A 22,489-nucleotide genomic window follows, 5' to 3' on the forward strand; every position below is an offset into this window, starting at 1 on the left:
TCGTGTCATGGACTGAGATCTGAGTGCTGCACCCAGCTGATGTCCTCCAAGGCCTCAAGGGTTTTCACACATGGCCACTAACAACATGTCATTAACTTCAGCATCATTTTGGGTGTTTGACAATCATGCTGATGATGTAGGATCAACTGTCGCTGTATTCCCCACCTGGATGATAAAAGGCTCTTTGTGACTGCTTTTGGCGAGTAACATAGTGCTGCATTCGAATGGAAGTGACAGATTTGTCTACAGACACATGCCAGTAAAAGTGGCGCCCTTTGACACATGATTGCTGCAGCACTGAAGCAAACTTCTACTTTGAAGTCGAACCTTCTCCTTTTCTGGTTTGTGTCCGACTTTATCATGATGTACTATCAGTTGGCCAGTAGCTGGCAAGTATTTGCCGACAGACATGGAAAAACTCCAGGTAACCATGGCAATCTGCTTGCAACCAAAGCAATAACCAGAAGGGTTTTGGTTCAACACCTTTGTGTCTGGGGGCTCTTTGGATCACTCATATCAATCTGACACCTGTCGTAATTAGTTAACCAGGTGAGCCCAATTAAAGGAAAACTACTTAAGACAGATGTTCCACATTAATCATGCCACAGTTTTTAAGCAATATGGCAAAGAACAAGGATCTGCTGCAGAAAAGTGTCAAATAGTGCAATACCTTGGGCAAGGTGTGAAAGATATTAGATATTTCACACACAAAGTGTGATCATTGTGCTGCGCAGAAATTTGTGGCACAGATAAAGGCATAATGAGGAAGGTATCTGCCAGACAAATTCATCAGATTACAGTGGTGTAATGTGTGGAAGGAAACACAACAGTATAAAAAGGTATGCTTATATATTTTTTATATAAAAAATTAATTAAAGAAAATACAAACTTCATCTTTTAATACTGCTAACTTTGACTATGGTCAGTTTTGTCTGTATATAGTTGATCTCCACAGTAGCACCATCAGATTTAAGTTCCCGGTGGTCCAGATCACTCTCAGCTCTCCTGTGGCAGTCCGGTGGTGTACAGGTAGGACACAGTTCCTGATTGGATCTGAAATGTCTGTCCTTGGATGTGATGGTTGGAGATCTGCTCGCTAGTCTGACTGATGGAGATCGGTTGGCTGCTCTGGCTGCTGACGTGAATAGCCCGGCCTTGTTGTTGTTCCCTGCTCACCTGCCCCTCCGAGGGCTCCTGTGCAACAGGCAGCTGCTGGATTGGCTGATGCATCACCTGCAGCTGTTGAATGGGACGCTGTGTTATCTGAAAGGGCTGCGGAGGACCGTGATGGGCCTGCAGCTGCTCCATAGCCTCTTTACTCAAAGTGATAACATGCATCTGCTCAGCCTGGTGCATCATCTGACCCTGCAGCATACTGATAGTGTGGATCTGAGAGGTCTGATCCACCACATCACCCTGAGTGACCAACGCCACATTGTGCACGTGCCCCGATGGCCGGGCGAGGAGGGTGAGTTTAGAGGGGGCTGACTGAGCCATCTCTCCCTCTGTGCTGATGAGGCTGATCTCGTGGTCCTGCCCCGGGATAAAGTTAATGTGGTCCACATCCTCCGTCACCACCACCTGGAGCTCCTGTTCAGAGGTGGCAGGCAGCTGGTACTGCTGCAGGTGAAGGATATTTTGCACCTCTTCCTGCGGGGCTCCAGAGCCATCTTTTGCTGCAGTATCCGATGAGGCCTCTCCACCCACAGCTCTCTCCTTGTTGTGGGATTTGGTGTGTGTTTTCAGATTGTCCAGGCGTGTAAAAGAAAGGCTGCAGAAGGAGCAGGTGAAGGGTTTCTTCCCCGAGTGGGAGGCAACATGTCGTCGTCTTGCACTGGGGTCTGAAAAGGACTTCTTGCAGATGCTGCAGTTATAAGGCTTCTCACCTCTGCAAAACCAGATATTGAGGCAGTTATGACCACATGTCTCCTCCTGGGTCGTATATTATACAGCAGGGAGTAAAATCTGTTAAAAGTGGCGTGAAAATCAAATATAACAGCTGACCTGTGGATTCTGATGTGAGTCTGCAGTGTGCTCTTGGCTGTGAAACATTTTCCACAGATTTCACAAGTGAAAGGCTTCTCACCTGTGTAAACGTTAACACCATCAGCTGCTGCAGTACACGCTTCCAGATATAAAGCAGATATCAATAGCAAAAGAAGGACTTGGATCTTGCTGATCTTACCTGTATGAGTTCTCACGTGCTTTTTCAGTTGAGCTGCATCCATAAACTTGTGATGACACTGAGCACATTCTGGCAATGATTTCCCTTTATTTAAAAATAAAGATTCAATGATTTTACCTTCAGATTGATTGAATACACTGACCAGATCTCTTGCAGTTTCCCCATGTCTTACCTGTGTGAACTCTGTAATGGCTTTTAAGTTGCCTTTTCTGAGTGAAGGTCTTTCCACATTTATCACAGTCAAAGGATTTCTCTTCTAAAGAAGCAAATAAAACAGAGCTCATGAGAGATCAGCATCACAATATGCTAGAGCACTTTGGCTTTAGTGCCATTAAGAGAAGGAAGTCATCTCTACAGCCAATATCCATCCAAAACTAGGCAACTCACACCAAATTAAACTAGGTAAATCAAAAGCACAGGCAAGACACGAAATGTGGGCATTTGATTTTTGGGCACATTTAAAAGGGTTGTATTAAGAAGTAATAGGTAGTAAACTGAAAATCTTTCCGGTTTTCTTAGCCAGAGAAACAAAACACTTTAATTCTTCTTAGAACATCTTTTTACCCCTTAGTTGAAAAAAGCTTTTCCCCTACATTTCTTCATTTATGTTAAAGAAGGCATGTATTTACTGGGCCCAAGTGTATCTAATAGAAGTAAAATGTAGTGTTTCATTATATTATAATAACACGTGAGATCCCAATCTACAGCACAGTTATTGCCACTGTGCATTTTTAGGGGCTAAATATGTTAGCTGTGTTGCTTTGCAATGAAGACAACTGTACAGCACCGTTTGCATAAGATTTGTTCCTGGTTTACATCCCTTGCACTGAATCCAAAGTATTTTGAAACGGTGGATAACGATCCATTTCTAGGAATCCAGACACTGGAATGTGGTTTGATGGTCTGTTATCTGTTCTATATCTGCTTGTTCGTGTAGTGTTAATCTTTTGGGCTACATCCAAGACTTCAATCTGCACAGTGCAGTGAACAGCTCGTCAGACGGTGCTTTAAGGAGTGCCTGATTTGCTTTGACTTTGCATTCTATTGGTGAAACATAGCCTTTCAATACCGGCTGATTGTGTTCATTTCTTTTTACCTTACAATATAAAGCGCCTTGAGGCGTTATATAGATAAAGTTTAAATGAAGTAGCCAATCAGAAGAAAAAGCTGGTGAGGAGGGTTGTATGCCATCCTGAAAGCTACTCTGTTCGAATTTAAAAAAAATACAGTTGAAACTAAGAATAGTAGGTCTGACGTAATCACTGCAACAACTAACACTTTCTACATTTCTCAAATCAGACTGTAGATCAACTTTGTTGGAAAGATCACTTTCAAGAAATTATGAGGATTCCTGGAAATTACTTGTAAACAAAGTTACTACTTATCAAATATGAGAAACTGAGAAGTCAGTTTATTGGGTCCTACCTTCATGGAGGTTCATGTGCTCTTGCAGGGAGTGTTTGGTGCAAAGCGCTTTGGAGCAGACGGTACAAACAAATGGCTTTTCTCCAGTGTGCATGCGCTGGTGAGCCAGCAGAGTGTGCTTCTGGGTAAAACTCTTCCCGCACACCATGCAGTGGAAAGGCTTCTCACCTGGAGTTAAAGAAAGTAGTTGTACTTTTACAGGTGCGGATGTGATTAGTGACTGCTAAACTCTCGTCAGTCGTAGTCATCTGTACTTGCTATGTGTTTCTATTTTTTATTTTATTTTATTTTTTCAGCACAACATTTGAAAAGTTAAAACACTTATTTTTATTACAGTTGAGGGAATGAAGTCTTTTTTTAAACGATGTCCAAAAACTCTAGAAAAAAGGCCAAATTTGTATTAAACCTCCATTCTGACCTCTCTTTAAATCAGAGTGTAATTACCTGTATGAGTGCGCTGGTGAATCTTTAAAAACAGGTGGCTTTTAAAGACTTTTCCACAGTCCTCACATCGTGCCTCAGTGTCAGGGTATTTCCTTTTCCTGCCCCTCTTCCCAGGCTCCTTGTGTCCTGCTGTGTTATTGCCCACTTTGTAGCCCTTATATTTTACCGGTGGGTTGATTTTGCGTTTGCTCTGCCGGCTTTGGTGTTGTTCGGGGTCCTCATTTCTAGGCTGAGACTCAGTTTTTGGATTATCTCCTGCCTGTCGGTCCTCTGAGCTCTCACATGGTTCTCTTCTCCCCACCAGCTCTGTCACAGATGCTCCTACATCTTTCCTTGGCCGCCCTCTTTTGCGCTTCACCAGCTCTGCGTCTTCAGCTTTGTTTGCTTGAGCATCATTGCATTTGACCCCTGCTGCAGAGCGAGTTAGGTCAGTGAGCACTTTGACAAGGTCACCGACTTCCATTCGATGAGCTGTGGCCAGGAGCTGCTCTGTGGCGCTCTCCTCCACAGACACCTGGGCGCTGTAGATGAACTCCAGCACTGCTGCAAACATGTTTGGTGCCATACCGTCCAGCCGGTGGGTGGACCGATGGGTCTGATCTTCTGCTGTGAACATGACGGAGAAGTACTCACTGCTTGCTGCCAGCAGGGCTTTGTGAGCCTTGAACTGCACATCCTCCACGACAAGAGTAATGTCACACAGCAGGTCACTTTTCCTGAGCTTGTTGAATTTGCTCAGGATGCTCTGTTTATGTGACTCTGAATGAAGGTGAGCCATAAGCGATGAAGGTGGAGTTGTTGATTTTTGAGACATCTTTGCTGCAAAAACAACCACATCTGTCCCTTAAATGAATAATGAGAACATATGAAAACAAGATGAGTGTACAGTTAGTTTAAAATTTTATATGAACTCATCATGGGCATGAAGGTCATGTGATTTTGGGCTTTTAAAGAAGACATTTATGCCCATTATGATATGAATATATGTAAACTTCTGACCTCAGCAGTTTATATATATGTTTGGCTTATATCAGAGGTACAGTGTGTTTTTAAATATATGATCTTTTTCGTATTACCACTGCTATTACTACTTACTGATACATGACCAGAGGAATCTACATTATCCGTTTATCCATTAGTAAATGTTCAGTCTTTAAAAATGAAGGACAAATATTAATAACAACAGTTTCTCAGGAATTTGTCACATTTAAGACACCAGACATGGTTGGACTGTCCAAATACGAGTCTGTCGTGTAAGCATACAGTTGGTATTACAGAGCTGATTAATCTGTAGTGATCAGTCCTGCTAAACTAACAAGAATATTCTTCATATTGCAATAAAATAAATAATAGAAGTATAATAAAAACTGTCTATAATGTTGGTCGTTGTTTAGTTTATCCTCATGTTTTCAAAATCAAAGTTGAACCCATACTGGTATTTACATTCACCTCATACATTAACTTACAGATAATATTTTGCACTGTTTATCACGTTCATGCAGAGTTCACTGACATTCAGCTTAAATGTTTACAGACGAATGGATGTTAGCAAGCAAGCTAATTGTCTCAAAGCAAACAATGCACCGCCGCTGTCTTGAAAGGGGGGGCACGAGAAGCAGAAATGGCGAAGAATGCGACCGAAATAATGCTTTCAAAAGAAGTTAACTAATAATTTTTGGTCTGGTGACAGGACTTGGACGTATAAACTGCGGTTTAATTTGAAGTAGTCAGCTTTTAGGACCTTACCTTCGCTCGCTGGACGGACGAGAGCGTGATATGAGCCACCTATCGCGAGATGTGAGGTTCTGACGAGATCCACGCCGAGCTACCACTGAGGGTCGCACCTTTCCCCGTCAATCAACCCTTTCTTCTCGGTTAATAAAAGTTTGTTCAAATTGTTAAATAGGTGGCATTATGGGAATTATTTTATTTTAATAATTCAGTGGGTTTTTGCCTTTTAAAATAACTAATAAACTATCATAACTAATGAAATTTGATTCAAAAATTGACTCCAAAGCGCTGATTTGAAGTGCGTTCCCGAGAGAAAAACAGAGAAAGAGAAGGAGAAGGAAGAAGGAGACAGTTTTATTTTAGGTGGGTGGATACATTTGCATTGTCGAGCTTTCGGTGTGTATAAGGCTTATTTATCTGTATAGGCATTTTCGATTCCTTACAACGCACTGCCACGTGCTTTATTTCATTAGTTGTTAGTTTGCACTCTGGAGAGCCATACAAAGTGGCGCATTCAAGCAATGGCTATATTTAATATCCACACATCTTAGGCATATCTTTATAGAACTTTGCTGCTATATTTGTTGCGATTTCTGCTCTTCTCGGCTAGGTCTAGGGATTTTTTTTTAATGTCAATGGGACTTTGTTTTTAAAGTGAGCCATACAACATGTATTTAGTTTAGATTATACTTCCATATTAAGCAAACTTTCTTCTAATAAAAAATAAATTTCAAAAGAAATAGTTTTTATTTTGAAATGCATAACGGAAATAGAATATATTTTCCAACATCATATCAGCTACATTTCACTAATGTCTAAGGTATTCGTACCTTTCCAACAAAGCAGTTGGGAGTGGATTTTTGTGTGGTTGCTGTTACAATTGCTAGAACTTACAGCTAGATATATAATTTGATTATTTTGTGATAATTCTAAGAAAAATACAGATGATTCATTTAATAAATATACTTCCACAATCTGTAAGACAGTTTCAGCTGCAGCAATAACTAGAATACACATTTACGCATTGTGAAAAAGAAATTAATGAGGAGAGCCTTTTAACTGAAGTTTGGCTGGTGGACCCCCTTCTTTTCATTCCACCATCAATTCATCAATTCCCTCCAAACCTTTCTGGTTAGAACAACCCCCCCTTTAGCCATTTCTGTGCCTTTATCCTCAGCTTCCTGTTCCACCCCGACCCGCTGGGTCTGTGCAGAGGGCAAGTCTGCAAGTAGTTCTTTAAATGGTGAATTTGGAACTTTTCAGACCCCAGAAAAGCACACACATACACATGTATATCTTATGTGACAATGCAGTAATTAAAACGTTGTGTAATTATATATATTGTTCACTATTTGGCTGTTCATCTTCAAGAGCTTTAGTCATAGAAATGTATCATAATTAGTATCAGTAATCCTTAATACACTAAGAAATGTCAGGGTGTTTGAGAGCCTGTGAGAAAGAGAGCTCTGTTTTGTAAGAGCTGCTTTTTATTTATTTGTAAAAGGCAGGATTGAGGCACCGTGAGTTTTTGAGGTCTCTTAAGGCAACATTAACAACAAAGTCTTTGAAACGAACACTAAATAATGAAATTGAGAAAATGATTTTGCAACTTCTTGTGAAGTTGTTCAGGTGAAAGTCTCAGGTTCAGCAGAGGACATTGCTGCACATACAGGGTGCTTTGTCCTTGTATATAACCCTAAAAGGACAATCAGAACTGTTATATTTTAAACAGCTACAGCAAATGCAAGACTTGGACATTTGGTACACCAGTAGCCTTTGTTGTTTGTTGCTCTTACAATGACTGTTTCGTAATGGACAATTTGAAACGCGTGGAATAAGATAAGGGTTTTATGTGATTGAACCTTGGACTAGGGTGTCAGTTAAGATGTTGTGATAATGATGTAACATGTTTATACCCAGCAAGTCGTTGAGTAACTTTTAAAAGAGTCATAACAAAGGTTATTTGGCATTTAGTAAAATTCTCTTGTCGTTTGAGGCGCAGAGCTGCCATGATGAAAAGCGTCAGGGTTGTGGTTGTTGGAGCTGGCGTGATTGGATTCTCCACTGCTGTGTGCATTGTTGAAGCTCTACCTTTCTGCTCTGTTACTTTGATGGCTGACAAATTCAGCCCGGACACAACTAGTGACGGAGCTGCTGGGATTTTGTTTGCGGCACAATTTCCAGGTAAGTAAACGGGATCTGTCTCAGAGATTTACACTACAGCTGCACCACATTATGCAATGCATATAAAAATAAAAACGCAGTGCACATTTGCTTTACATGATGCATTTCTCCATCAGATATTCCCTTGCAAAGACAAAGACGCTGGTTCAAGGACAGCTTTGATCACCTGTTGGCCATTGCTCAGTCTCAATGTGCACCAGAAGCTGGAGTAATGCTGAGCTCTGGGTAGCAATTGATACTTGTATACGATGCTGTAAAAGTTGAGTACTTAGCCCGATCCATTGTCGAACAACTGATTTCTCTACTAATTTCTTGCAGCTGGCAAATTTTTAAAGAGGTTCCAGCAGTTAAAAAACCATTCTGGTCAGAGTTTGTGATCGGCTTTCGACTCATGACTGATGTTGAACTGAAACGCTTCCCAGATCACAAGTTTGGTCAGGCTTTCACCACCTTAAAATGCGAATGCTCCACCTACCTGCCATGGCTCGAGAAGAGGTTCATCCCTTACATTAAACTTCTTTTATCACGTCATACTATTATATCCACAAGCTTTTAATTACAAATGAACTCTACTTAATTTAAAGTTCGTCATGTTAACATCATAAATTCTTCTCTAAAGGTTCAGAAAAGCTGGAGGTCAAGTGGAACAGAGGAAAGTTAACAATCTTCAAGAATTGAGTAACAGCTTTGATATCATTGTCAACTGCTCCGGTCTCGGCTCCAAAGTATTGGTGGGAGACACACAAGTATACCCAGTCAGAGGCCAGGTCCTCAAAGTGGAGGCCCCCTGGGTGCAGCACTTCATTAGAGATGGAGATGGGACGACGTACATCTACCCCGGCATACGCAGTGTCACTATAGGCGGGACGAGGCAAGAAGGAGACTGGCGGCTGCAGGTGGACGACAGAGACACTAAGGGCATCCTGGAGCGCTGCAGTAGGTTGGAGCCGTCACTCAACAAAGCCAAAATTCTTAGCGAGTGGGTCGGCCTGAGGCCCAGCAGGAAGAACCCAAGGGTGGAGAGGGAAGTGGTGGAGATGCAGGGCCGGCCGGTGCCTGTGGTCCACAACTATGGCCACGGGGGTTGGGGAGTTACCCTCGCCTGGGGTACTGCTCTGGACACACTGGGGCTGGTCAAACAGTCCCTTCATGAAATGGCCCCACAGCCTAAACTGTGAACACATTCTAAATCCCACTTCTACTCAGGGCTACTAACACAACCTAAGCTAAGCACAGACAGAACACTTAGTAGATTTAGAGTAGATTTTACATTAAAAAAAGACTATATATAAGAAACATTTATGGAAATATAATTATTTAATAATTTAATTTAATAGTGGTGGAGTTTTAATTTAACTAATCGTTAATAAGTTTTCAGGATATATACCCCTCATTACATCTTTCTGTAACAGTACTGTAAAAACATCAGATTTATTTAAGAAAAAAAAGCATTTACTGCTGTTATTTTTATGCTTATAATACATAAGAACATTTTCTGTATCACTATTTAGTGGAGATAATGTTTTGCATTGTCTGGAAACATTCATTTTGTTATCATAAAAGCTGATTGCCTGTTAATAATTTTAGGTTCCTTTCACAGCAGATGTTTTGATTGGGGTGTTCCTAATATAATGAAAAAGTCCTCTGGTTCAGCAACCCCACAGTGTGACATTGTGTCAATAAACCCTGAAAAAGAAACGGCTTATTGCTTTTTCTAGTTTGCGCCCGTACTTTGCCATCTGGGGCAAAATTGTCTGTATAGGCCAGCTGTCATTATTGTATTATATATTTATATATAAACACAACAACAACAACAACAAAACACTCAGTTCATATTAACAGTTTGAAAATGTTCCATTACAGTGAACCCAGAATGAGTAAATTATTCATGAATGCTTTGTGTTGAAAAATGACGACTCTGAGCGAGCGCTGGTGCTTGTGTAACTGTTGGACTCTGCAAAGGTCCACTGCAGAGACAAACCAGATTCAGCTGAATGGGGATCACTGAAACTGTGACCGAGGGGGTCAGTAGCTACATGAATGTGGTTTAACAGCGTAAGCACAGACCTTCACGTTTACACTTTATATTTTCTTTAAAACCTGTGGTTAGATTTTCAGAATTTCCATTTAGCTGAAAACCAGAAATCAACCGCTGTAAAGTCAAACCTTTCTGTACTGCACTTACTGTACAGACCTTGTTAGAAACCAGCTCCACCGCCAGATTTACTTCTTAGTTCTTTTCGTTTCAGCCGACAAGCTTCAGAAGTGGCTGAAACTGAAGCACCCTTCCTTTCTCCTAGAAAGATGTGCTCTCTGTCGGGCATTACTGTCGGTAAGGGCTCTCGCGCTGGGTTTAATAAGGAAGGTGTAGCTACATGGTCGCTGGACCTTTTGGGTGAAGCTGTGGGTGGCGGCTCTGGGTGTGCCTGCTGTGTTGCTATGCTGGTACATGCAGCAGTGCATGATGTCCTACATGAAGCGTGGGAGGATGGACGCACGACTGTCAGTGGGTTTTTTGTGCTCTTTTTGTACAGATTTAAGTCTTTAGGGCGGAGGAGGAGTCTTCTCTTCTGATCTTTGTGGAGAATCGTCAGGGAGAAGCAGCGGCGTAGCGGAGTCTGTGCTGCGTTTCTTCTTAGCTCCATGCAGCTGTGGCTCCTAGCAAAGGATCTGCTCTGAATACAACCTTTTATTGAGCTCAAACCGCGCTTTGGGAGGTTAGGATGGACATGGGGGAAGCATCTGGGTTTACTGTGGGATGAAGACTTGCTGGACTGGATGGAGGTGAGGGGCAGGGGGAGGACAGGGTACTCTGGGGATGGGAGGTGGCTGGACTCAAAGCCAGATGAAGATCTGCTGATGGTCGAGCGTGTCTTTTTGCCCCTTCCTGAAATAAACAAGTGGAGTGTGCGCAGATCATACAGCTGCCAGGCAGTTGTGACATGTATCTGGGTTAAACACAACAGCAGCAGAGCAGGGAGTCTTGGAAAGTGTCTACTTTGAAATGACACCAAAGAGAAAAAAGTCAAAACAAGCAGCTAAATGTGCACTAAAATGAACGATGGGTAAAAGAAAAGCAGCAAGCAGTCAGTTGTGGTAAAGCATGGAGCGATTTATTCCTCACACTCAACCACGACAGAAGCACACTTCAGAAAATGCTGAGACTTCAGGGCCTAAACGTGCCACACTTCAATGAGAAGTTGGTTAAACATTTTAAAGTAGCCCTCTGCATTTTTGTGCATTTACAATGATACAAAATGCCTTATTTTAAACACTTACACTGTTAAGTAAATATTTTAATTCTGCTGCAATATGCAGTCTTCAGGCACGTGATAAAATATTGTGCAACATTAGGTTTTACTGGACTAAAAAAAAAAAAAATACACACAAACATCAGAATCTTAAAGGAAATACACTTTAAGGTGAGCCTGATCATACATCGTACTCCAATCACGTGACATTCAGAAAGCACAGCTCTTTGCATTTCGACAGTTTGTAGACTTAAGTCTAAAGAGAAAAACCACTGTAAGCATGATACAGCTGTGAATAAAGCGAGCACTTACAGCAAACTGTACTGTTTTTAATGTAAGTAGACCTAAAGCTTGTTTAAACACTCTCATCACACAACAGCCACCACTTTCAGCAAATGCAAAAACCACCACACAAGTCAACACTGCCGATCTATTTGTAGATCTGCAAGCTGCTCTGCACGCAGCTTCTTCCAAGGCCTGAAAAATATCACTGCTCAGCTCAACATCAAGTAAGTCAACTTGCTAGCCCCTTGTTACCTGTCCTCTGTATTATGTTGAGAAGGCAAGTGATGCCAACTTTCAGAAGCACTGAACAGACAAGTGACCGCAAAACAGTTTGATTCAGTGATGCAGAAACGGAAAAAAAGCATGACGATGCTTGAGGAGGGAAAAAAAACGAAAACATGAAGCGCTAGAAGTAAATGCGACGACAGCAGAGTCTTTCCAGAAGAGCATGGAAACGGAGTCTGGTGGATTGGAATGCTTGAGCTGGAGAGTCTTTCTAGACAGGGATGAGGCAGAGGAGGGCTGAAGAAGCGTACAGTGTTCACAGGCGGGTCAGGTTGTCATTACCGTTCTCCAGGTTCTCGTTACTCTCGTAGCAGCCAGAGTCTCGTGGGGAGTCTCCCAAGAGGCCACGCCTGTCCAGCAGCAGCTTCTCCTGTGAGCTTTCAGACTGACCGCTTCGCTCTGGGTCGCTGCTTCCTGCAATGCACAACGCCGCCACCAGGGGCATGACAGTCAAAAGCTGTGACTTCCAGGTCATTCTTTCCGATGGCCAGCAGGGGGCAACTACTCAGACTTGGTTAGAAGAAAAAATACCCCTTTGTGACCTCAAACAATTTCCTGATATTATGGTCCCAGTTGCTAGTTTCAAGCCATACATGAATTAAATGGTAAAATTTTGCAAATTACAGTGGCTATTTGAGTTAAAGAGGATTATGCAGGATTTGTTCATTTATTCTTGAAAATTTAACTATTAAACCATGAGATGCATCAACAACCGAAAAATTGTCTACAGAAGCTGAAACCAAACTCAGACTGTATGTCTACTGCAGACACAGTATTTAGATACTGATCTGTACATCTAAACCCTCAAATATTCTAATTTGAAATGTGGCCCTTGGATTGAGGACGTTTCTATAATAGAGCGAGACTTTCTGTTGTTTGTCTGACCCACCATCATATTCTTGCAGCAGCTCCACAGCGGTGAGCAGCACGGCTCTGTGTTGCGAGTCTGTGATGTTGAGTTCGTCCAGGTCCTCCTCCTCTAGCAACTTAAATGTGTCTAGATCCTCGTAACCGTTAAAAAGAAACGTGGGGAGGTGCTCCTGTAGAAAGGCGTTAATAAAAAGGTGCACAAACAGATCCATTAAAATATGTAAGAGGGATGCCATTTGAGCATGCACATCTTGCAAAACAAATATGAAGTTAGCTTAACTTAAAAATTTCCCAACACAGATGAAAATGAAAAGTAATCAATTTAAGCTACAGGTAAAATTTGTAAGTTTGACATTTTAGAAAATACTCCTATTGGCCTGCTGTGAGTAAGGTGAAGCTTAAGACTGAAAGGAGAGGGAAGCATCATACAAAATAAAGGCAAATCTCGCTAACATGTTAAAACTCTTAATATAACTATCACTTTTATACTTACATATAACTTAACTATCATATCTAGTTGCTTTTGCACTTTATTTCCCCGTGGATTTAACAAACAATATGTAACACCTTACTAGTGAGGAGGTGGGGGAATAATATTAGTCTGTACAGATCTGAAGGTGGTTGCTGTTATCAACTCTCAAAAAGAAAGCAAGTAAGTGTACTTCCCCTAAATGTCAAACTGTTCCTTTAAATAGAGCTAAAACCAATCACATGCAAGTATTTTAGTCACTGCTTTTAATCACAAATGCACGCCTGTTTTTACTTTGAGGTTGATGCGATCAAGCAGTTCCTCCACAGAGGTGGGTTTGGGTTGCCGGGCCTTTCTCCTCCTGCGTGTTTTCTTGGGCTTCACCTCCTCTTCGTTCAGAACATCCACATAAATGAACTTGAAGGTTCCGACTTTACCGTTGAGCATCCCCATCCACGTACCCATCGGAGGCTTACTAATGACATCGATGATGTCTCCGCTCTGCGAATTGAGATAAGCTGAGCTTGAGTTTTTTGGTTTTTCAGTACGAGCTCATATCTAAGTAGTGAGCAATATAACATAGCCTACCTTCAGCTTTAGGGAGTCTGTGTCATAGGGACTTGGAGTGAAATCTGTGTGAACCAGAGCACGTCCACAGAAGGGTCCACGGTAAGGCAGCTCGTCTTCCTCTCCGTCCTCAGACTTCACACTCTCTCTGTTGCTGTTGGAGGAGTCGGTGGTGCCCACCGTCTGACCACCTGCACGAATCAGAAAAGAAGACGTCACATCAAGACCACAAGTTATCATGGGTCTGTTAGTATCTGACAAATATTATAAATGTTCTTCTTTACTTGAGGAGTTAGTTTTTTTTTTTTAACCACAGATAAATACAGCGAGATCAGAACGTTTCGACTACTTCAAAGGCGATAAACATCAAGTTTAAACAAATACTGAGAGTTATTAGAATATACACAACACACAGACATACTCATGGAACTCTGTCCGCTGAGCGAACTCCTCAGGCTTTCCACAGACCCTCCTGACTTCAGTTTGGGCTTCTCCAAAGAGTCCGAGTCTGTCTGAGGCGAGTGAGGGCAGCTGGAAGAGCGATCTGGACTTGACTGGAAGATATAAGGACAAAAAATATTCATTACGACTGCTTAACAATCCTCACACCCATACTTTACAATGATAACACACATAAATGCTTCTAAAAACATACCTGCTCAGAGAGAGAACTATGGTATCGCTTGGAAATGTGTTTGCGCATCGTCTCTCTCACAGACTTGACTTTTTTACCCAGAGAGATACGAGGTGTTGGTGGGAATTTAACGCCATCTCTCAAATCCCCGTCTCCAGTTTTGATCTAATTTACAAAGCACAGAGAAGTAAAGAGGATGGAAATAAGTAAATGAAGTTAAACTTATAATTCATATTTATTTAGATAGCTTTAGGATTCCTTGCACAGCTTATATGTTTTAATAAATGTACTTGATATTTATACTTCATAATCTCATATTTACTTTCATATCTGTGTCACAAATTTTTATGGCTCTCTATTTAATTTCATCGTTTTTGATCCATTCTTGTTGCACACAGTGGGCTACACAATACTGCGTATATTCTCTACATATTACAGACAATAAAGTTGACTTTGATTCAGGTCACATTTAGTGCCACATACAGTGTTATCGTTCTCAGGGCTGACTGCAGTCACTGAGCGGTTGGTCAGGTCGAATCCTCCAAAGCTAGAAGCTCTCTGTGAAAAAACAAGAGAAAGCAAGAAATGAGATTTTAGAGCACGGTGGAAAGTGTTCTGCTGCAGGTGCAATTTTTTCCCACCATTTATGCTTTCAAGCCACAAGAATAACAACATAACTGACATATGAATAAATAAAAAAAGACGGTGTTATGGAAAATGTACACGTCTATTGGTTTGTTAGTTCCTGGAGTTGCTTTTTATTCATTCTTAAATAGACTTCAACTATGTTTACGTTTAACCAGGATCAGTGATGGTGTATGGTACCACTGATAGGCACCAGTCTTGTTTAGTTAAGCATTAATCCCGAGTTTCTGTACAAATACAAGACAACAGGAAGATAAGAATAAGAGTCTATTATGTACAAACTGTGACATGTTTAGGAATTTAAAACTTTATGTGAGTGTGCCTTTAAGCCAGTCAGACTCTCTTTCAAACTAAAAGGCCAGTTTAAATGGGCAGTTTGTTGTTGCCTCATTGAGACGCTTAAATAATGGTACCAATGGTGCAAACTCACTAACAATGGAGGTGAAAAGATTCGTTACTAACAATCTAGACTGCAGTCTTTATTTAAATGCGCCTGTGTACTCACCCCGTGGTGACTGAGTGGGTTGAGGACCGGGTGACGCAGCGCGCCATCGGTCACCGAGCGTGCAATTTTGGGTTCCTCACTGCAGCCCTCTGTTTCAGAAAAGGAAGAGCCTTCACCTGGCTCCCTCACCTCCCCTGCTATGTTGGTCTCCTGGTGAATAGGGCTACCACTAGACTTGCTCAAGGTCTGGAAGGTCTTTTGGCTACTGCAGGTGTCCACACTGCTGGTTGACGGCGAGGTGGTCAGGCTGTCTGGGTCTCGGTTATAGGAGAGTTGCTCCTGCAGGGTTGAAGCCAGGAAGTCCACTGGACAGACTAAAGGTTTCCTCTGCAAACCTGAATATAGAGAGATGCTGGCATCTCCACAGGGAAGGCCATCCGCATTCAGGCTCTCTGGTGGGTAAAAAGAGAACAGAAGACAGTTTATTAACAAATCTAATAAAATCAGCAACTGCATTTATTAATTATTTGACAATAGCTGCAATTTGTGAGCCATTCATGGTCAATACTAAAGAGATAAGATTGTTACAGCATCTACTGCTTCAGAGAGCTTTTCCAATCTGCCAATAAAACTGTATTTGATACTTTTATCTTTGGAAACTTGCCAGATTGTGGTTTTTTGAGCATTATTTAAAGCAGGGGAAAAGTAAAAACATGCTATAAATATGCCACATAAATGCCACATTCAGCACCGAGGTGTGCCACACTGCTTCCTCTACCACATTAGATACTATCTGAGAGTAGTTTTAGTACCCTCTGCTCCAGGCCTCTTAGACTCATCAATCCTGATCAGCTTCTTCTTCGTTTTCCGAGTTGAGTTGACCAGCTTGTGGAGCCTCCTGAATGTGACAGATTCCTCTTGTTCGTTGTCTGACAGGTCGCAGGGCTGATGGAAAAGAATAGTAAGAACTGTATTAATAGACAACATCTGTAAGGTGAACAATACTTTGGCTCTGAGGCCTAATATTCTCAGTAGGTCAGAAGATATTATGCAACACTTTTGCTTTTTGTATACTACAGTGTGCAAACCTAAAAATGTGAGCCATCTTAATTACTCTCATTTCTAGTAACTCATCAGCGTACTTGCTGTGGATGCTTTGCAACTATTTGTTGTAGAAGCTTGTAGCTTAATATAAATATATGTGGTAGGAAACCACAGTGATGACACTGGGGCCCCGTGCAGAGAGCTAACACATACACAGTGGGTCACAGCAGACTAAAAAAAGCCTTCTATGTACGGAAAATTAAATAGCTATCTGCTTGGAAATCACCTTAACCATTATCTGAAAATGTCAGTGGTGCATTTGCAGTCTTGGGTCATGCATGCTGAGCATTATCTGCTGACCATAACATCAGCGGCATGCATCTCTCAGAACAGACATCATGAGACCAAATGAAAGCTGATTAGCAGCTTGAAATATACAATAGAAGTTCAGAGTTAGAAGGATTTTTATTTTACAAAGGTCACATAAATACAAAAAAAGAGAAAAGTGAGATTGATACATATAGTAAAGAGAAACAGTCAGGCCATACAGACTAATGTGAAAAATGTGCCCTGAACCTGAGCCCCCTAATCACCCCACCCACGCATAATAGAGCTGCAGCCTGCATAACAGAGCCCTGTGCTGAATCCACCCGCTCACCACAGCACAATAGGGGGTTAGGGCTTTGACAGCAATGAATAGAAGCTCGTCCAATGCCCTGCAGTTGGGAAAGGACCCTGAGCTGCAGGGCTTTAGAGGGGCCCTGGTTCATCATCGGGACAGAGCGAAAAAGAAAAGGGCACTGTCAACGCCTCAGCAGCGTTGGCACGGGTAAATCGGAGGTCCTCATGCACAACACACTGTCTGAAGTAGTGATTCAGCATTAAAAAGCAAATAAGATGCCCTTAGAGACTTACGTTACAGCTGAACGACTCATTTGGGGTACTGAAGGGATCAGTGGACTCCGTGAGATCAGCCTTGTATGTCTGTCTGTTTTGTATTTCAAACTCCTTCAGCTGCAAAAAAAGAATGAGCCTGTTGGTTAATGATGTAGATTTAGAGTCTATTATGAGGAGCCAATCAGTCAAAGAGGAAGTAATCCTGGAAAATGTAGTATGTAGTATTTTATGATGAATTATAAAAATTGCATGATATTCACTGTGCAGATTAAACCCTAGTTTGACCATATATCTGCATAAAAAGATTCAATTGTGCCAGGACTTTTTTTTTGTGATGCATGGATACAAAGTTTCCTACAATATGATAACACTTTCTTGTAGTTTATCCATAAAAATGTGTGTTTCCCCCCCACAAGGTCAAAGTAACACAGCAGCTGGATAATCTAAAGTTGAGTTTCTCTGGGATGCAGAACATCCTACCCGTGCCAGGGCTTCCTCTATGGAGATCATGTTTTCCTTCACCATCATCATCAGCTGAATTCGCTCCTCATCGCTCATCGTAACTTCACTGGCCACAAACCCAACATCATCACCTGCAAAAATTAGCAATGACACCTGACATTAAGGAACACGACGAAACACAACGAAATTTAAGAAACATTCTTAATGTCAAAAAAATCAAAAGCAATTTTTTTCGTGTTTATTTGAAGTACCTTTTGAAATCTGACGAACGACACCCTTCTGGGACTTCTTGAAACTTTGCCAAAAAGACTTGCTCTTTCGTTTTCCATCCCATTTTCCTATAACATATAAACAAATTTTAGCACAGGAGAAATTAAAAAAACAACAACAACAAAACAGATTCAAAGTATAATCACCTCAAATTGATAAACAGATAAACAATAAAGTAGTATGGTGAGGGAAAGAATTCCCTCCATTTCTCCAGAAGAAATCTTAGTGGTGATTATGAAGGATTAAGTGTGTAAATGAACACGTGAAAACTCATATTTATTTAATATAGAATAAAAAATGAAAACAAAATATACCAGTCAAGTTTGGACTTACCTCCTGATCCATCGTCCGAGCTGGATTTGTGAACAGGAAACCTAAAAAATTAACAAAAAATATTCAGTTAATCAGAAAAGCTCAAATAAAAAACAAACAAACATCAAACTAAAAAACACGACACTACCTGCTGTCCAAAGTTATTTTCTTCATCTTTTTTACTGCTATCCTACCATTTCCCCTAACAACTCAACTTCAGATTAAAAAAAAATTAAATCAAAAATAAACTGAAATAAAAAAACAAAACAAACAAAAAACACACTGTGCCTCAAGACACTAGCATCACATTAGAGGCAAATCAAACAGACTGGCTCGCTCTTGGCCGATGAACACTGATCAGTGCTCTGCGTCCATCTCTGGAACAATGGAGCCCTGTTCTTGTCCGTTTGGGGTTTTGCAGCAGTGGCGGCACCAACGTGGCCTCTGCATTCCCTGCACACTTTCACTCTCTCTTTCTGCCTCTCTCTTCATCTCTCTCGACTGTTTGTTTGTGTCCGTCTTTCTCACAGCCTCTCTCTGTTCACGCTTGTTTGTGGTCATTCACGTTGAAGCCAGATCAAGTTTATGCTTTTAAATCGGACGTCATGGGTTTGTTTCTGATTATAGAGTTGCTTAGTAATATTTTAAATGCTAACTACTTTGTTTGTTTTGTTATTGATTTGTATTTGTTGTGTGTCAGCCTGGTTTAAGGTTACTGTATCCAGAGTACGCAGGTACTGTGCAAAAGTCTTATGCTTCTCAACTTTTCTTTATATTTTGCTAGGAAAATTGGAAAATGGGTGCAGCAACTGAACGATGTGCAAACAGAGTTTATTTAGGCCTGTGTCAGGCTGGCAACCTGTGCAGTATGAACCCCGCTTCTCGCCCTATTGTAGCTGGGGTAGTCTCCAGCCCTCTGCAACCCTGAATTGGATTAGCAGAAGAAAATGGATGTATGTACAATTCCACTCAGCTTTAAAGCTGATATTTGGTATGACCACCAAGTCTGAACTCTCTCAGGTGAGCTTTCTTGTAATCTAGTCTTCAGAAATAGTTCTCAGTGGTTCTTAAAGGACATTGACAGCTCTTCTCTGGATGTTGGCTGGCCTTTCAAGATGATCCCACACTGCTTGTTGAGTGGTTGAGGTCCTGGTTGAGCGCACTTGTGATCATTATTAGTCTAAAAACATGAAACTTCTTCTCAAAGTTGAAGGAATCATGAACAAAGGTCTTCAACATCACTGGCTGAAATGCAGATTAAAAAGGTGACAGTCTCTCTACTGTGTCTCACTTCATAATACCACTTGTCACTGATTATGTGTTCAGTCCTTGTGTAATTTGGCACAGCTCAAAGCTCATATTCCATTCCTTAATAACTGCGTCTTGACAGCCACCCTTCAACTGAGACCATTTCTAATGAGACTTCAGTAAGTTCTGTAAAAACACCTTCAAAAATCACAAGAAAGTCTGACTTGTTGAAAGCAAAACAAAGAAATAAGGAGTGGCTCAATACTTTTGCACATTACATATTGAAGATAAGCTCCAACTATTTTGTGCGTTTTTAAAAAGTGTAAAAGCAACATGCTTGTTTCCAAAAAGGAGCCCTAATTTTGCTGATAGTCGCATTCATGAAATTCCTATGGAGTGATCCCACTAGGGGGCATAGTAGGATTCCTGCTAATCCTGTTCTAACAGGAATTACACAGTTCCATCCCCGTCCAGGTTCTGAATAAAACAGGCCTCTTTGCAATGATAATTAAATCCTGAAAAACGAGAACAGCTATTACTCAACTGTCAGGAAACTTTTATATCTGCACAAACAAATCTAATAAAATCAATATGTCGCTTTCTCATTACTCATCATATAAATTATTCGATCTTATTCAGCTTTCCAATGACAAAACGTGACTAATCTTCAAAATGTGTCCAAAGAAACAATGAAAGGAAGGAAGGAAGTTTGGAGGTTACACAGAAATACTTCATAAATGTGACACCAGGAAACAGAGGAAATGCACGTGTCCACGGGGCGGTGGAGATCATACAGGAAGAGTCATAGCAGTGCAGCTTCCAGAAGTCATGGACTTTAAGTAAATAATAAGCATATAGAGTGTAAAGCATCCACAATAAACATTACGTGGATGAGTAGCTATATTTATTTTCTTATATATCGCATTAAATCATCTTTTCCTCAATACTTCCTCAAAATACTTCCCAAAGTCAGGGAAGCTGTGCTACACTCATGTATTTTTAAAGGGTTATTTTTATATGTATATATTCTTTTTACCTCCTTTCGGTCTCTGGAGTCGACATGGTGCAGCTGAGTCCTAGAGATTCCTAAGGAGATGAAAAACACATGTTAAATATACATATATACAGGGACTGGCAAATCTTTTTCTACTCAGCTGGATCAAAGTCCAGACATTCACCAAACCTAGAAAATTTCCATATATAACTTGTCATATGTCATCATATTTTAGGATCTACTTCCAAGAACAGTGTCAAGGCCAGTTCTTTTCCCCGCAGTCACTCGGATGTTACTTTGTGGCCTAGTACACTGACTCGGGATAGATCATGACTAGCCAATTCCTCTGCCTCTTATCAGCCTGTCTGCTGACACACGGAAAAGGAAGTTGCCTTCTCCCGGGGTCTGACACGCTCAGAGCTGGACGCTCACCTGGATCTGTGAGCGCAGCTGCACTGATGTGGCCACTGAGTCAATCTTTCCCTGAAACACACATACACGGGAAGTGGAGGAGTAAATCATAGTGTCATCGTAACATAAGAACAGACAAAATTTTCATTTGACTGAATCACCCAAAAGGTGACTCAGTCAAAAGGTTAACCTAAGGTAAAAAACCAAAAGTCAGAATCAGAAACTAAAAACAAGTTGCAGTGAAGACCCAACCTCAGGGACAGCTCTGCATGTGAGAAAATATGCTTACTCACTTTCATGCAAGATGAGAAAATCAATAAGGGATCTATTTATTGTAGAGCCGCTAACTTACATAAACAAAAATACAATGTGGTAACGTGACTTTTAAAAAGTGCAGGTAGGCGGATTTTGTCCCCTTCTGCTTGCATGAGGCCTGAAAACAGCTGGGCTAAGTTCAGAGTGAATAAACAGCTGACTAATGGATACTAAATGCACTAATATAAATTTCTCAATAGTTCCACACTAAACCTTAAACCCTGATCTTAACGGACAAGAAAAAGACAATTTACCATCTCTGCATCTTGCACTACTTTGCGTTTCCGTAGCTCCTCCATCCTTTCGCATACGTCACTGAGGGAGGTGCCGTAATACTGAGAGTACTCCTGAGCCAGGTCATCTAGGTTCCCCACCGAGCCATCCTGCAAGAGAGGGATTCAGACTGGCACTCAGATACGAGCACGGATCAGGAGAGGAAAGCGACAGCCCGTGAGGGTTGACCAAGATACTGAACAGCAGGCAACCACTGTAAACATGAAGCCATTGTTTGAAAGTTTAGCACTGACACCAGTAACATAAACAGCCAGGAACCACTGAGATAAAGCACCAGGGCATAAGATAACGCATCAAAGACACTCGGCTGCAATACCAACTCTGTTTGCACCAGCTTATCATCTTCCTGCCCGGTGACCCCATCCCACCTCCTCAGCCCTCCTCAGACCTGACCTCAAGGCCAGAAGAGGCAGCGTGTGACGCAGCTGCAACACTCACTCTGCTCTCACAGTCATCGGGACTTGACTTAAGAGGCCACGGTTCAGTCTTCCGTAAATCAGGAGAAGCAGAATCACTCAGTGGGATCGTGAGTCTTTGCCCTGACACACAGCTCGTTCTCCTGCATGTAACCCCCTTTTTGGTTTCCTTCAATTGTAAAAGCTGAATGCTGTGTGCCTCTTGTTGTGTGGGAAGATAATAAATCACAGCATCTGTGCTGAGCTTTATGGTTCAGTGACCCTTGGGATCAGGAATTAACACATTGTGGGAATTTTATTTTCATGGAAATGATTCTAGATCTAAACAGGAAGTTTTAAATCAGAAGAATTTAAAGTAACTCTCAAAAAATACTGTTAATGTTTGTTATCATGACCAACCCATATA

At 41.4% G+C, this 22,489-nt stretch overlaps 3 protein-coding genes across 7 annotated transcripts in view; 1 reads left to right on the forward strand and 2 right to left on the reverse strand.

Moving 5' to 3' along the window:
* Window positions 1-371: 371 nt before the first annotated feature.
* Window positions 372-4,868, reverse strand: zbtb24 (zinc finger and BTB domain containing 24). Its single transcript, XM_035911097.2, has 6 exons — window positions 4,055-4,868; window positions 3,611-3,778; window positions 2,358-2,441; window positions 2,186-2,269; window positions 2,005-2,086; window positions 372-1,888 (listed from the first exon to the last, which is right to left on the reverse strand). Exons 1-6 carry the CDS (start codon window positions 4,866-4,868, stop codon window positions 997-999), a joined length of 2,124 nt encoding a protein of 707 aa, XP_035766990.2. The 3' UTR covers window positions 372-996.
* Window positions 4,833-22,489, reverse strand: part of sash1b (SAM and SH3 domain containing 1b) — a 59,948-nt gene continuing 42,291 nt past the window's right edge. For 2 of the 4 annotated variants that reach the window (XM_006798689.3, XM_006798688.3), the window contains exons 3-19: window positions 21,628-21,756; window positions 21,080-21,130; window positions 20,690-20,739; window positions 18,427-18,467; window positions 18,075-18,161; window positions 17,842-17,954; window positions 17,380-17,478; window positions 16,233-16,365; window positions 15,481-15,872; window positions 14,814-14,888; window positions 14,352-14,495; window positions 14,118-14,250; window positions 13,718-13,887; window positions 13,424-13,630; window positions 12,680-12,830; window positions 12,073-12,204; window positions 8,541-10,856 (exon numbers count right to left, since the gene is read on the reverse strand). In XM_006798689.3, the coding sequence (XP_006798752.2) occupies window positions 10,168-10,856; window positions 12,073-12,204; window positions 12,680-12,830; window positions 13,424-13,630; window positions 13,718-13,887; window positions 14,118-14,250; window positions 14,352-14,495; window positions 14,814-14,888; window positions 15,481-15,872; window positions 16,233-16,365; window positions 17,380-17,478; window positions 17,842-17,954; window positions 18,075-18,161; window positions 18,427-18,467; window positions 20,690-20,739; window positions 21,080-21,130; window positions 21,628-21,756 (2,796 nt within the window). In that variant the 3' untranslated portion in view covers window positions 8,541-10,167. Of the gene's footprint in view, window positions 4,898-8,540; window positions 10,857-12,072; window positions 12,205-12,679; window positions 12,831-13,423; window positions 13,631-13,717; window positions 13,888-14,117; window positions 14,251-14,351; window positions 14,496-14,813; window positions 14,889-15,480; window positions 15,873-16,232; window positions 16,366-17,379; window positions 17,479-17,841; window positions 17,955-18,074; window positions 18,162-18,426; window positions 18,468-20,689; window positions 20,740-21,079; window positions 21,131-21,627; window positions 21,757-22,489 lie in introns of those variants that run through there. The other 2 variants (XM_087832797.1, XM_006798690.3) reach the window with 2 other exon arrangements.
* On the forward strand, window positions 5,912-9,658 carry ddo (D-aspartate oxidase). 2 transcript variants are annotated; one of them, XM_035911098.2, is made up of 5 exons: window positions 5,912-6,148; window positions 7,782-7,969; window positions 8,086-8,194; window positions 8,288-8,464; window positions 8,589-9,658. In XM_035911098.2, exons 2-5 carry the CDS (start codon window positions 7,795-7,797, stop codon window positions 9,145-9,147), a joined length of 1,020 nt encoding a protein of 339 aa, XP_035766991.2. In that variant the 5' UTR covers window positions 5,912-6,148; window positions 7,782-7,794; the 3' UTR covers window positions 9,148-9,658. The 2 variants fall into 2 exon arrangements, with proteins under 2 accessions (XP_035766991.2, XP_006798755.2); XM_006798692.3 differs by having other exon boundaries at window positions 7,788-7,969.

Source organism: Neolamprologus brichardi, chromosome 19, assembly GCF_056152115.1.
Source record: "Neolamprologus brichardi isolate AB-2024 chromosome 19, ASM5615211v1, whole genome shotgun sequence".
Taxonomy (NCBI): domain Eukaryota; kingdom Metazoa; phylum Chordata; class Actinopteri; order Cichliformes; family Cichlidae; genus Neolamprologus; species Neolamprologus brichardi.